This window comes from Vombatus ursinus, unplaced genomic scaffold (genome assembly GCF_900497805.2).
Source record: "Vombatus ursinus unplaced genomic scaffold, bare-nosed wombat genome assembly UNPS02011700.1, whole genome shotgun sequence".
NCBI classification, from domain to species: Eukaryota; Metazoa; Chordata; class Mammalia; order Diprotodontia; family Vombatidae; genus Vombatus; species Vombatus ursinus.
The window spans coordinates 6070541-6085106 of NW_020951478.1; the positions used below are offsets into that span (position 1 = coordinate 6070541).

Here is a 14566-nt window from a genome sequence, read left to right on the forward strand (position 1 = left end):
CACACACACACACACACACACACACACACACACACACACAATCTGTTCAGGGCTCCCTCCACCGATGGAGCTCAGCACTCATCTATAATTTGATAAGCCTTAGAAAGTTGTCTTAGCTTCAGAGAGCTTAAGTGACCTGTCCACAGTCTCATAGCTAGTAAGTGGGGTTTGAATCTAGGTCTTCCTGACTCTAGGTCTAGACTCTATCCATTACACCAGACTGTACTGCCTTCCCCACACCCACCTCTGCCCCTCCTCTCTAAATAAAGAGATCACAATGGCCTGTCTCCATGGGCTTTCTGCCCATATTCTGCCACCCCCCCCAGTCAACATTTCAAGAGTGGCTGGTTAAACTAATCTCTTTCAAATTTATGGATTTCACTGAGAATGATGCATCTACTACATACAAAGAAAGGTACTAAGTGCTAGAGATATACAAGCAGACAAGGCAATCCCAGTTCTCAAGGAGCTCCCGTTTTAATGGGGGAGACACCCATGGAAGTTTTCAGCTGTAAGATGGATGGAAAGGTCTCATGGCCCTGGGGGTGCAATGGCATAGCAGACTGCAATGACTCTTCTTTAATGTCATTTCCACTGGTAAAAGCATTTCAATTCCAGGTTTTGTTGTGTTCCAGGGCTCAGTGCAATTGGTACCATATCAACTATGAACAGGAATATTTGGGAAATTTCATCTTAGGGAAATGTCTTTTCTATTTGGACTCTGTGGGACATCACCCGGGACCCTCTCAATACCCTGGGTAACATCCACTTCCCTACTTTCTCCCTCCTCCTTCCTATTTCTTTGTATGTCTTTGCTTCTAGGTTGTTTCCTCTATTAGATTGTGAACTCCTTGAGGGGAGGGAGAGAGGGTTTGCCTTTCTTTTTTTCTCCAGTGCTCCAGGTACTCACCTGGTATATTGTAGGTACTTAATATAAATACTTGTTGATGACTTAATTCTTTCCATGTTAATATTCAGTACATTATCACCTCAGTCACTGTCACAGAATCTTCTTCATTGTTTTAACATATGTCCAAGAGACATTTTTACTCTGATGAAGGAAATACTTCTTAAAGCAATAAACAAGAGCAATAAGAACACCTATAATTTATTTGGTGCTTTGTGAGCTATGCTTCATATATCTTATCTGACCTTCATAATAACCTTGAGAGGTATGGAATATTGATGTTTTTCCCCCTATTTTACCAATGAAGAAACTGAGGCTCAGTGTACTAAATCGACTTGGCCAAGGGGACATGATTATTATGGAGCGGAGATGGAACTGAAAACTAACTGTAGACTCCACAGCCCGTACTTCTTCCACTCCACTACTGCCAAAAGAGCTAATTAAATTCGGCATTAATAGGAATATAGTGTTCATAAAAAAGGAGTACTTGTTCACTGCATTCTGCACTACCCAAATCACACTTGGACTATTGTGTTCAGTTCTGGGCCTCATCTTTTAAAAAAGACAAACTGAAATGTATTCGGAGGAAAGTGACCAGGAAGGTGAAAGGCTTTAAAACCAAGTCACATGAAAATCAGTAGACATAATTAGTGTTAAGCCTAAGGGGGAAATGTGATCCCAGTCTTCAAATATCTGAAGGTTTTCTGTGTGAATGAAGGTTTAGAGATACTTTGACCTCAAAGGATAGAACTAGGACTAATATATGGAAATTATGATGATATAGATCTTGACTCAATAGGGAGCCTCCAGGATCAAATTAATAACTTCCTAAGCACTGGAATTAAAAAGTGAAATGAATGTGTTGCTTCGGGAGTTCCTCAACACTGGGTGGCTATTTCTTGAGGGTTTTGTTCAAGTTTCACATAGAGAACGGACCATGTGACCTGTATCGTCTCTTCCAACTCAGTCAATACCTGCCATTCACCGAGCAAATCTTTTTTTTTTCCCTTTATGTTTTCCTCTTTTTGCACTGTTATTCAGATGTTTGCTTCCCTCTGAAATGTCCTCTCCCTACTCTCCATAGCTCTGTTGACTGGAATACTTGACATCCTTCAAGGTGCAGTTCAAATGTCAATTTCTCCATGAAGACTTCCTTGATTCCATATCCAAAACTGAGTCTCCCATCTCTGAACCCATCTAGCTCTTTGTGCTGACCTTACAGCTACTTGCTTGGTACCTGCACCTGAATACTATGCTTATGCTATCATTTCAAATTCAATACACCCCAAAGTGAACTCTTCATCTCAGCCGAAGCCATGGTATCACCATCTCCCAGTAACCGAAACTAGAAACTGCAATCAACTTTGAATCTCCTCTTACATTCACCATACTCCCCATCCCCTCCATCTAATCAAAAGCCATATCCTTCCTATTTTACTTTTCAAAAATCTCTCATTCATGTCCTCTTTTCCACTCCAAATATCCAAGTCTGATCTTTTTCTCTACTTCTCCTCTAGACTACAACAATACCCTTTGAACTGGTCTCCTTATCCACACATTCATCCCCCAAAACCAGTTACACTATTGCCAAAGTAATCTTTCTAAAAGTTCTGATCATGTTCTGTGGTCCTCCTTTCCTTTTTCAAAAATTTTTCTGTGTTTATAAATCAAATACAATTTCTTAGCCTGACTTTCAAGGGCCCGCACCATCTGGCTCCAACTTCTCTTTACAGACTTCGATGGTACCACTTTTCGTTGCGTCTCTGTGTTCTAGTAAAGCTCTGACTACTTGCTGGAATCAAAATGACTCATCTGATTCTAAATCTAGTACGCATTCAACTCACTATACAACCTAGCCCAAAAAAGCTAATGAAATTTAGTGCTAATTGAAATGTGCATCAAAAAGATATTTCCTGATCTTGTCTATTCATTTGTACATGCTACCTCCCTTCCTGCCAAAGGATTCCCTCCAGTTTCCTCCTGCTGAAAACCAGCTCTTTTCAAAGTCCAGCTTAGGGGCTACACTTCCTCAGGTAAGCTTTCCTTGCTCCCCCCTGGCTAGAAGTGATCCTCTCCTGCTCAAATCTCTCTCACCTCTATAACCTCTCCCCTGCACCTGGTACAGTCTAAGCTCTATCATAGTTACACCTGTAAATTAATCTCTAACCCCTTACTAGTGTGTAAGCTTCTTGAAGGCAAATTTTTCCTATTTTATCCGCAGCACGTAGCATAGCACCATGATTATAGTTTGTCAGAGGTGACTGAAATGCAAGCAAGTAGAGGAGGTAGAATCCTTGAAAGAGTCCTTGGTGTAACTGATGGGATTTTAATTCAAGGCCACTGAAGGGCCTGGTGGTAACACTGTGGGACTTCTCTGACTTGTCAATCATGTCCCAGGAAGCTCATGATTAGAATAACCTCATCACCCTATAAGATCTCATCAGCCTGGGGACTCTCCTTCATCACTACCCTCTGCCTCTGTGACTGGAGAGTAGAGCCATGAACTCCAAATCTCCATTTAAGGAGGAGGCTCAGCACAGACATCTCATTTCTCACTCAGCTGCACTACTTTGGGACTTCCATGACTTTTCCAGGAGCAGCTAGGTAGTGCAATAGACAGAGTGCCAGGCCTAAAGTCATGAAGACTCATTTTCCTGAGTTCAAATCTGACCTCAGACACTTACTAGCCATATGACTGGCAAATCACAACCTCATCTGTAAAATGAGCTGGAGGAGAAAATAGCAAACCACTCCAGTATCTTTGCCAAGAAAATCCCAAATGGGATCACAAAGAGCCAGAGACAACTGAACAACAACGGCTTTTCCACCATGCCCCCTCAATTGGGTACCTTAGCCCATATTTTGGGGGGTTCCTTTTATGTGTTTGTAAGCTCCTTGAGGTTAGGGATTGTCTTTCTTTTTTGTATTTGGATCCCTGGAGCTTACTTAGCACAGTAAATATGGCACATAGAAGGCAAAATAAATGTTTATTGGTTGATTTGATTGAAATATAGTCCCCCCTGTTCAGTAAAGTTCTGAATCTGTGACTCTGTCCTGATGTCCCGTGTTTTATTCTAAAACAGGCAACAATTAGGATCTAAGAAATTACCTGTTAGAATTCAGAAACATGCAGAAGAAAGTGATTAAAATGTCCATTCTCTTTGAACTGGAGACAACACTGCTAGGTATGTACCTCAAGGAGAACAGTGATAAAAAGCAATGCACCCATACACAAAAGAATATTTATAGTCAACAAGGAACTAGAATAGATAGTCATGCACTAGAGAATGGCTGAACAAGTTGTGGTAATATAAACGTAATGGAATATTACTGTGCTGTAAGTAACGATGACTAAATATAATGAATATTGACAATAATGGGAAAACATAAACTGATGAAGACATGAACTGAAGTAAATAGAATCAGGAAAACAACAGACATGACCACAATAATCACACTTGGATGCTGTCAGATTATAATGACCAAGCTTCAACTCAAAGAAGAGATGAAAAGGTACCTCTCTTCTTTGTAGAGAAGAGGGGACTATGAGTATGGAACACTGAATATAATAGCAAACTTCTTTTGATGTAAGTTAGTTTTATTGAATTGGGTTTTTTTTTTTCTCCTCTTGTGTTATAAGGGATGGTTACACACTAGAAAATACAGCTGATAGCAAAACAAAAGATGAAGCTGCCTATAATCGAAAAGCTATGTTGTGTTTTTCATTATCAGGTATTTTCTTAATTGTTTGATTAATTCTAATGAACTTAAACATAACTCCTGAAGTTTCTCCCATATCAAATGAAAATGTATTAAAGAAAAGCTTATAAAATTTAATGACAATTGCTAAAATCTACACAGAGAACCATTTCCCCTATTTGTTTTAGTATCAATTTACTAGGTAAAATTGGTTCATAGAATCATAAAGATTTAGAGCAACATCTTCCTTCATCTCTTCATTCTACAGATAGGACCAACAGGCCTAGAAATTGAGCATTTGGGCCAGGTCACATAGCTAAGTTACTGGCAGATCCGAGATTTGAAACCAGGTGCTCTGAGTCCAAATCCAGTACAGGCATACCTCATTTTATTGTGCTTCATAGATACTTCGGTTTGGTTTTCTTTTAGAGCAACTCTGTATTGAGCAAGTCCATTGGTATCATTTTTCCCCACAGCATGTGCTCTCATCGTGTCTCTGTCACATTTTGGTAATTCTCATGATATTTGAAACTTTTTCATTAAGATTATATCTGTTATGGTAATCTGTGATCTTTGATGTTACTATTGTAATTGTTTTGGGGTGCCATGAACCATGTCCATATAAGACTCTGAACTTAACTGATAAATGTTGTGTGTTCTGACTGCTCCACTGAGTGGCTGTTCCTGACTCTCTCCCTCTCCTTGGACCTCCCTATTCCCTGAGACACAACAATACTGAAGAATAATTAACAGAGAATCCCTTTTGGCTATGCTCTGTTATGGGCACTTATGGACTAAAATTAATACTTATATCCTTTCAAAGATAGAATTTACACATTAGCTCTCTTTATGTCAATGTTTTTCATTCTTCCACTAAAGTCTTATGTCCACATTTCATCATGGGGCAAAGGTAAGCCTGGTTTATTAAAGGATATGCATTCAGAATATAAGCTGACTTTGGAATGTAGTAGGTCCTACCAAGCTGGAAAGGCTTCCATATACACCTAGGGACAGACTGTGTATCTCCTCCCTGAGGACCAGCCAACCTCTGTTCGGAGAGATCCACCCAGCACCAGAAGGCTGGCCACCACCAGGTCACTAACACTTCTGACTATAGCAGCTCTTGAACATTGCGAACAAAAGTGGAGAACGGTGGTGATTTGTATCATTGGAGAGTGTCCCCCACATTGATGAAATCATGGACGCTTGTGGTACTTAAGTCTAAGTTTTGGATTACCTCCACAGCCTAGTTTCTGCTCTCATGGTTCCACTGAAGTTTTATGTTCTAAGAGGTATTGAAATAAAAGAACTAAAACGGATCTTATAAATCATCTGGTTTGATGCAAAAATTGAGGGAGGGATCCCCTCCACAGTATTGCTGAGACGCTGCTCTTCACCCTTTGAATGACCTCCTACTCACCAAATTCTCAGCTCTCATTCTCCCTGATGTCTCCGCAACTTCAGATGAAAAGGCCCATCCCCAACTCCTTCCATTTATTTTTCTTGGTTTCTATGACATTATACTATTCTGATACTCTTCCTACTCCTCCATCTCTGCCACTAATTTTTTAGTAAGTTCTTTTACCTATTGCCTATAAAGGTGGCCTTTCCCCAAAGGTTCAGTTCTTGGTCCTCTGGCTCTCCACTTTCTACACAGTCTCTTCTAGAGACATCATCTACTGCTAAGACTTTAACTATTGTTACACACTCGAGCACACACAAACACACAAATAGCAGCTGGAAATTTCCACTTGGCTGTCTTGCTGTTACTTCAAACTTAATACATCTAAAACTAAGTTCATAATTTTCTACCATCAAAGTGGCTGTTTTTTATTAATGGTAAACACTGTCCTCCTAATCATTCAGACTCAAAACTTATTGTTATTATTTCTTTATTGCAGCCCATCCCACCAAGTCTGGAAGATTCTTTCATTCTAATAGTTCTTGCACATGTATCTAATCTATACCTAATTCTATCTTCCTCTTTCCATTACAAATTCAGGCCCTTATCAGACTACAACCAGATTATAACAGGTTCAAATTATTCTCCTTTCTTTTTGTCCCTCTCTTTCCATTTCATATTACTCATTAGCTGCCAATTAATCACCATAAAGTACTGGTTTAATGTCCCTTCCCTTCTTTAAATTTTCAGTAGCTCCTCATTGCTCCTAGGATAAAAGTCCAAAAGTCCAATAGGAGGGATGGAAACAATCATTTATTAATATTTATCGTATTACTATGTGTCAAATATTATACTAAGCACTAAGGATACAAATGCAATTTAAAATGTCTGTCCTCAAGTAGCTTACATTTTAATGGATGAAGATAACACAAAAGGGGGAGCTAAAAGATGGAGGGGGTGTAGGGGTGGATAAAAGTACTTGGATGGGAGGATGATCTGGAAAATCAGGCAGGGACTCAGACAGGAGTGAAGGCAGGCTGGCCCGTTCCTCCTTCACAAAACGGAAGCTCCAGTGGAGGACATGGGACTAATAAAATTTAAAGAATTCTCATGTGCACAATGGAGATAAAAATCCACTAACTTACCCAGATCACCAGATTATTATATGCAAGGAAAGTGCTTTGCAAATCAAAAAGTCTTGGATAAACATGGGCTGTCATTACTATTACCACTACTCACTAGGCATTTAATCATGGACTGTTGTGTGACATCTCATGCATCTGATGTTAATGTTGACTACTATCTAACTTTTCACATGTGCGTGCCTTGTCTCCCCAATTAGTCCATAAACTTAGAGACGGTGGAAACCAATTTCTCTGACAGTGATTACAATGAAAACGGTTTAAGGGCTATGACGTAATTTGAAGTTTAATTGGGAGACAAGGCAAGGATGTATGAAAAGTTAAACTGCCGCACAGGCTAAATAAATAGTTAACCTAGAGAAGCAGCAAACTTCTTTTCATGCTCCAAGAAACCTCGGATAGTGCCCTGCACAGAGAATGGGCACCCAATAATACGTCAATCATTAGAATGCCTAAAATGCATGCTATAAAAAGAAACAACTTTAACATGAAAATAAACTATTGGAATCATTAGCTTTCAGCAGTAAAAGATTCTGAAAAGATTGCTGAACATGAATTCAGCTAAAGATGGGACAAGCTGCCAGAAAAACTGGCTTACCCTAGTAAAGTTGCCCAATTCTAGAAAATATTTTTGAGTAAGAACAAAGGTCTGTTAGGAAATTTTAGCAGACCTAAATATATACTTATGACAAATTAACTTCCTAGTAATTACAAGCAAGAAGATTAACACAAATGAATTAAATTCACACATACAATGATCCTTATATTTTAAAATGGTTCAACTCCTTCTCTTATCAAACCTTTCACCAAGAATGATGATAAATAGCTTTGGCTTTTGATTTCTGTCTTTTCTCTACTTTGAAGCTCTGGCAAAGATCCTCATTACCAGTGAAAAGGCCAAGAATGCAGGTTACAAAAACAAATGGTCCTGGAAGTTTAGCATAAGCTCCAGAATTATTTCAAGCTTATCCTTACCAGAGCCTGAAAACTATCTAAAAAAGCATCACCGATATGGGAAGATTAGAGACACTAACTCCTGAGGTTCTCTTGATCTATTCAAACACACAACAGCTGTTCAAAGAGCAAAAAAATAAATAGTGAATTGAAACTGATGTCATGGCAGCCCTTCCTTTGTTTAGAGGGAACAATTGTTTTAATTTCTTTGTTTTAAATGAAATAAGGAGTGTGGTTATTTACCTCTAATACCTATATACCCGACTTATGGAACAGAGTACAAATGTCCTTTAAAGAGAATTTCTCGTGTCATCCATCTCCCTAATAAGTGCAGATCTCTTAAAGAGTTAAACTCCCAGAGAACAGGCATTTTGTTGTGAGCACTATCTATGCTCTCTAGATTCTGACATTGTAAGTGCCTAATAATTACTGAATAGCAACAAATTATGAAACTGAAGGCAATGGGCTAGTCTCCTCGTGTTTCTTTATTCATGTTATAATTACATAGTTGAGAAAAGGTGTAGTGATATAAATTCTGCAGCAACAAATAAGACATTTTTAGGCAAAATTTTGCTAAAGGAGTCAAAGGTGTCTTCAGAAGGGCTAGTAACCATTTCCTTGAGGTGAATGGGAGCAGACTTGCACTCCTATTTCCATTGCACTACAAAAAATGCTGACAGGATACAAGGAAGGATGCAATCTATCTCTCCAGTCTTTTACATACTACTCTTCTTCATGTGCTTTTGAGTCTAGCCAAACACGCTTTTCTGGATGTTCCCAACACACAGGCTTCCATCTCCCCTCTGTCATCTAGTATTTGTTTTGTACATAGGTGCAAGTTTTCTGCCATGATAGAATGTAAGCAGGTTGAGGGTAGGAATAGTTTTATTTTTGTCTTTGTATCTCTGAGTACTTAGCAATAGAACTGGCACACAGTAGGAACTTAATAAATACTTGTTGATTGACTGATTAATTAGGTTGATGGCTTCCAGTTGGTGACCGACCTACTTGTCTTAAAGACTGACTGGTACATCAAAACCAATTGATTGAAGACTTTCTATGTATAGTAAAAGCAATTTGCTTACAGCAACACATTAAGCACCATTTTTAAAAAAAAGGAGTCTAGTATGTTTTCTCCATTTTTACCTAATGGCTAGGAATCTCTCTCCACTAACAATTCTTCTGACTTTCCTTGCTTTCAAGGTCCATTTCATCAGCAATCCACATCCTTCTATATCGGCTTGAATGGTAGAAAAATCCATCTATGTGTTTATATACACACAGTCATCACTATGAAAGTATTTTAAAGACTACCCATTCTCATGCTGAACTCACTCTTTTCTTATGTTTCCTTTTTCGTAAGCATTTCTGTTCAAGAATCCAATTACTGTCCCTGTCTTTGGGGGAAAAATGTCCTGTAGAGACTTGAAACAGACAAGGATTTGTGTCATCAATAGTACAGCTTTGAAAATGTCTTAGTTATATAAGCTTCTTGAAGATAGACTGATCTTTACAACACCCAAAGAACCCATCCTACATAACTTCAAACATCTGTTGATTGTTGAGATAAAACCTAGTGCAGCAACAAAATCTAGGGCGTATTCCCAATTTTCTACAGTCTTGCAATTGCGTGTTGTTCTGAGTATTGAATCAAATATTTTTACTACGTTATCTCTATTTACTACGTATCTCTAACACAGCTAGGACTTGGTGCACTTTCCCAGATGCATAAGATAAGCACCTTTTAAAAGAGTTTCCACAAAACCTAAATGACATGCCAAGTATTCCTCCTGGACTGAGCTGACAGACCAAGTTTCTGTGATTTCTATGCAAACAGTTGTCTATTCACATGCCTTAGGGAGTTGAGAGGCAAAGAGAAACAGAAAGAAGGAGGGAAAAGGGGAGAACCCAGAGTATCAAAGTCAAGATCAGACATGCAGATCTAAGGGAGAAATTTGCCTTACATGCATTTGCTGGTGGGGAGAAGCTTATGACACCATGATTAACAATCTGATCAAAGCTGCTAGGCTCACAGCTTGCTCTAACTAATATACAGATTCATGCAGTTCACTCATTTGCCTAATAATGCCCCTAATCCTAACTAGCATGTACACGGTGAGTAAGTCAAGTTGAAACCTAGCCAGCATTTAAAGAAAGACTGATTACAACTCAGCCTACACACATAATACCCTTCTGAACTACAATTTGCTACACTGCAATTTCCACTTTCATAAGCAGGAAAATTAATCTGTTAATTTGAAGGGGAAAAAAATCTAATAAATAATTCCCATCACAATAAATATATAAAATATATACTTCACAGGAAGGGAAGTAGTGCAACCAGAAATCTTATTTATATGTACTTACTGAGATTGTACCATTGTCTAGACCTATGGACAGTCTTCTTGTTTCCGGGTTAAAAGACATGCATGAACATGGAGCTGAAAAAAATGAACATGTTGATGATGTTAACAAATCTATGATTTTTATGGATTCTAGGGTGCCTAACTAGCTAACTCTACAAGGGGATTTTCTTAAGAAAAAGAAAAGAAGATTTTGACATTTTCCTGAAGTACAATTCATTCAGTCCCCAATCACAACAAAATAAAATCAGCAACATCGGATATTCCTAGTTCCATTCCTTTACCCTTTCAGTGAACCCTTAAATGTTTCTCAACCTGGGGAAGTTCCAAGGGATCTGGGAAACTAGAACATGGCTCTTTCTCTCTGCTTTCTATCAACACTGTAAATAAACCCTGCCTTCTTCCTCTTCTGGTTAAATCCTGCTCAATAGGATTACAACCATCCTTTCAGCCCTCATTACATTCCCTTCTACCAGGACCCAGGCTTACAGAAATACAATCTATCATGTCTGAAATGGAAAAAACAAAACAAAAAAAGAGAGAGATGTTACTATACTGTCATGCCCTTAACAGTAAGGAAATCCAGACTTTATATCTTTCCCATTCCCCCTGACTTTTTTTTTCTGGAAATAGGAACGATTTGGAGCTGATAGGCTGAAAGCAGAATTCAGGGTAGCTTGCTGAATAAAAAGTTTCAGAAGAATATTGGAGCAAAGATTCCAATAACAGCAGTCAAGGCCTGAGGCCTTGGGGGGGAAAAGTGATCCTACACAGCTTAGAGACTGGTTAGTACAAACTATAATGATCTGAGCATTAGGAAAACAGGGTCTATACCTGGACCCATGGCAGATTTGCCACCTGGGTATGTCTGAATCTAATAATTCTTGCTGATAAAATGTGTTTGCTATGTAACTAAACTGTCTCTGATACAAACACAAACATACGTATGTATGCATGCACGGATGTATGTATACGTGAAAGCATGTATCTACCTACCTACTTCTATGTGCCTCCTAGGATGTTGAAATTTTAATATCCCAAATATCTTCTAAGAACAATATAATTTAAAGAAAGTTCCATTATGTTCTGAGTGCCCCAGGCGATAGGATAATACTTTTATTCCATTTCACAGATGATTTACATAGGCTCTCAGAGTAAAATTTTGAGGAAGTCCAGACTGAAATCCAAACTTGATCCTTAGCCTTACTGCATTTTCAACAAATTACCTCCAGCAGGTTTTCTTTTCTTTTTTTTTTCTTTTTGGGTGGAAATTGGGGTTAAGTGACTTGCCCAGAGTCATATAGCTAGCAAGAGCCTGAGGCTGGATTTGAACTCAGGTCTCCTGATTCCAAGGCCAGGGCTCTATCCACTTCACCACCTAACTGCCCCCAAGGTTTTCATTTTTAATCTACAAAGTGCTTCCAGTTCTTCTGAAAGCGTGACTTCATAAACAAATCGTATTACAGCAACATACTATGGTTTGAGGTGGGTCTTAATTCTTTTCTTGTCTTTATTTTTTTTCAGTGAGGTAATCAAGGTTAAGTGACTTGCCCAGAGTCACACAGCTAGTAAGTGTCAAGTGTCTGAAGCCAGATTTGAAATCAGGTCCTCCTGACTCTAAGGCCAGAGCTCTATCTACTGCACCACCTAGCTGCCCTGGGTCTTAATTCTTTTCAAAGGCATAGTCAAGAAACAAGATTTTTTGAATTGTTTAATCATTTAATTTTTTCCCCAGTTTTTTATCATCTGGTTATTGAATATATTAAAGCCTAGAGAAATACAGAAACTAAATACAAAGAAAAAACAAATTATGTATACAAAATTTTAATTAGTTGATGCCACTAGCATAGTCAAGGCATCTTCTTATGAAGCAGTATGTTTTAGCTGGATAACCAGAAGCAATACGCTGAAAAGTTGGAGCAACATTTCAAATAATGATGTCCCAAAGAATGTCTAAAGAACAGCGATGACCACTAACTGCCTCCTATCCCCAGGTACAAGTCTCTGCAATAGGAGTGGGGAACCTGCAGCCTCCAGGCCACATGTGACCCTCTAGGTCCTCAAGGGCAGCCCTTTGACCAAATCCAAACTCCAAATAGATTGTTCTGTGAAGTTTGAAGGGCTGCACTCTAGGACCTGGAGGGTCACATGTGCCTTCGTGGCCTCAGGTTCCCCACCCGTTTTACAACAACGCTGAAGAAGGGTCTACTGGTTCACAGTTCTGCACCCTAAATAGCTATGGGATATTCCTAAATCACCTTAGAGGTGGGAGTCCAGACAAAAGAAGTCTCAGAGTCTTTTAGCATCTGCTCCTTGGCACTCAAGAGAAATCATTCCAAGGTAGACCCTTGGATTTGAAGGCTGGGTCATTCTGGGAGGAGAATCACTGTAAATTACAGTTTCTATCTGTTCCATACTTAGGTGAGGACTTAGGCTGCTTTAGGACCTAAGGCCTTTGACATGGGCACATTGGTTACAGAGAACCTACTCTAGTACCAGACAGGCCCAGAAAAGTCCAATTTTCTTCATTTATCCTGAGAGAAAACTGCTAAGATAAGAGCATTTAACTTTGCTACTGCCTGATGTCCTCTACTCCTTCTACTCCTAAGGTAGCAAGGTGGTACTTGAGTTAGGAAAACCAGAGTTCAAATCCAGCCTCAGGCACTTACTAGTAGTATAGCCCTGAACAAGTCATTTAACCTCTGTCTCCCCCACTATAAAATGGTGATAATAATAGCACCCACCTCCCAGGGTTGTTGTGAGGATCAAATGAGACAATATTTGTAAAAGTACTTAACATAGTGCCCAGCACATAGTAAACTATTTTTCTCTTCTTTTCACCAGGTGAATCTGACACTGCTCTCTGGAGGACTACAATCCTCAAATGTGAAACCCCAACCAAACCTGATCTTATTATGCAACCAACCCCACCCCTATCAAACTTAGGTCATTGTGCCTGAAAAACTGAAGATTCGTTTACATCCATCTCTAACCCAGTAGGTAAATCTGAGAGAGTCGCCCAAAGATTAAAGAAATAACTTACAACTTATCACACAAAGTATCAGAAGCATTACTGAATCCATGTCTTGCCAACTCCAAGTCCAGCATCCTATCTACTAAGTCCATATTACTCTGCTTTCTTAAGGACAGACATAGGAAGTGGACCTATGATTTCACTGACATATAGAACACCAGACAAGGAAACTCCCTTTGTCAATGCAGCCTGGCACATCTCTCTGCAGCTGCTCAGAGAACTGAGAGGTTGCATGATTTGCCCAGGATCACACAGCCAGTATTTATTGAAGGCAGGATTTGAACCCAAGTATTCCTTACTTTGAAGTCACTTCTCCTTACTCCAACAAAATTGCACTATTTCAATGTCTCAGCAACTCAAAAACCAGCTCCTTGGTCTTCCAAAGTAGCAGCTAGCTACAAACGCCATAGGTAAGAGCAAATGACTTGAAGGGTTACTCTTCCTAAGTGATATACACAGGACTGAACCAAACGATAGGAATTTCAGATGCTTTGGGCAAGCCATTGGGGAAAATATTCCTGGCAGACAAGTCAGAGAATCAGATTTTGAGCTGGAGGGAATCTTAAGGATCATCCTGTCTAACTCTCTTATTTTACAGATGAAGAAACTTGAGGCTCAGAGAGTGATTCACACAAATGTCACAAGCAATAAATGGCAGAACAAGGATGCTTTGACTGCCAATCCCTCTGCCTCTGGGTTATTTTTGGAGCCCCTCCAACATTTCCCCTCTGGTGCCCCTAACAGTTGTTGTAGCACCATCAGGACCACACCACGTAGGTCACAATGTGACGCTGGCAACGTGTTACAGAATCACGGTCACGTTCATTTGTTATCCTCCCAGTCACTCAGGCTCAGAAACTCCCTCACACCCTGCTCCACTCCATATCTCATCTCTGGCCAAGTCCTCTCTGCTGCATTCCCTCTCCTCATGTGGGCCCTCATCACTCCACTTCTGGACTAGAACAGTAGCTTGCTGAGGCTGGTCTCCCTGCCTCACATCTCTCCCTACTCAAGTCCATCCTCCACTCAGTTGCCACAGTGATCTTCCTAAAAGCACAGGTCTGA

General features: G+C 39.5%; 1 protein-coding gene across 2 annotated transcripts in view; it reads right to left on the bottom strand.

Moving 5' to 3' along the window:
* The window catches only part of WDFY2 (WD repeat and FYVE domain containing 2), a 158569-nt gene that overhangs the window by 55767 nt on the left and 88236 nt on the right, over positions 1-14566 (bottom strand). For both annotated transcript variants that reach the window (XM_027856891.1, XM_027856892.1), the window contains exon 3: positions 10472-10545. In XM_027856891.1, the coding sequence (XP_027712692.1) occupies positions 10472-10545 (74 nt within the window). The remainder of the gene's footprint in view (positions 1-10471; positions 10546-14566) is intronic.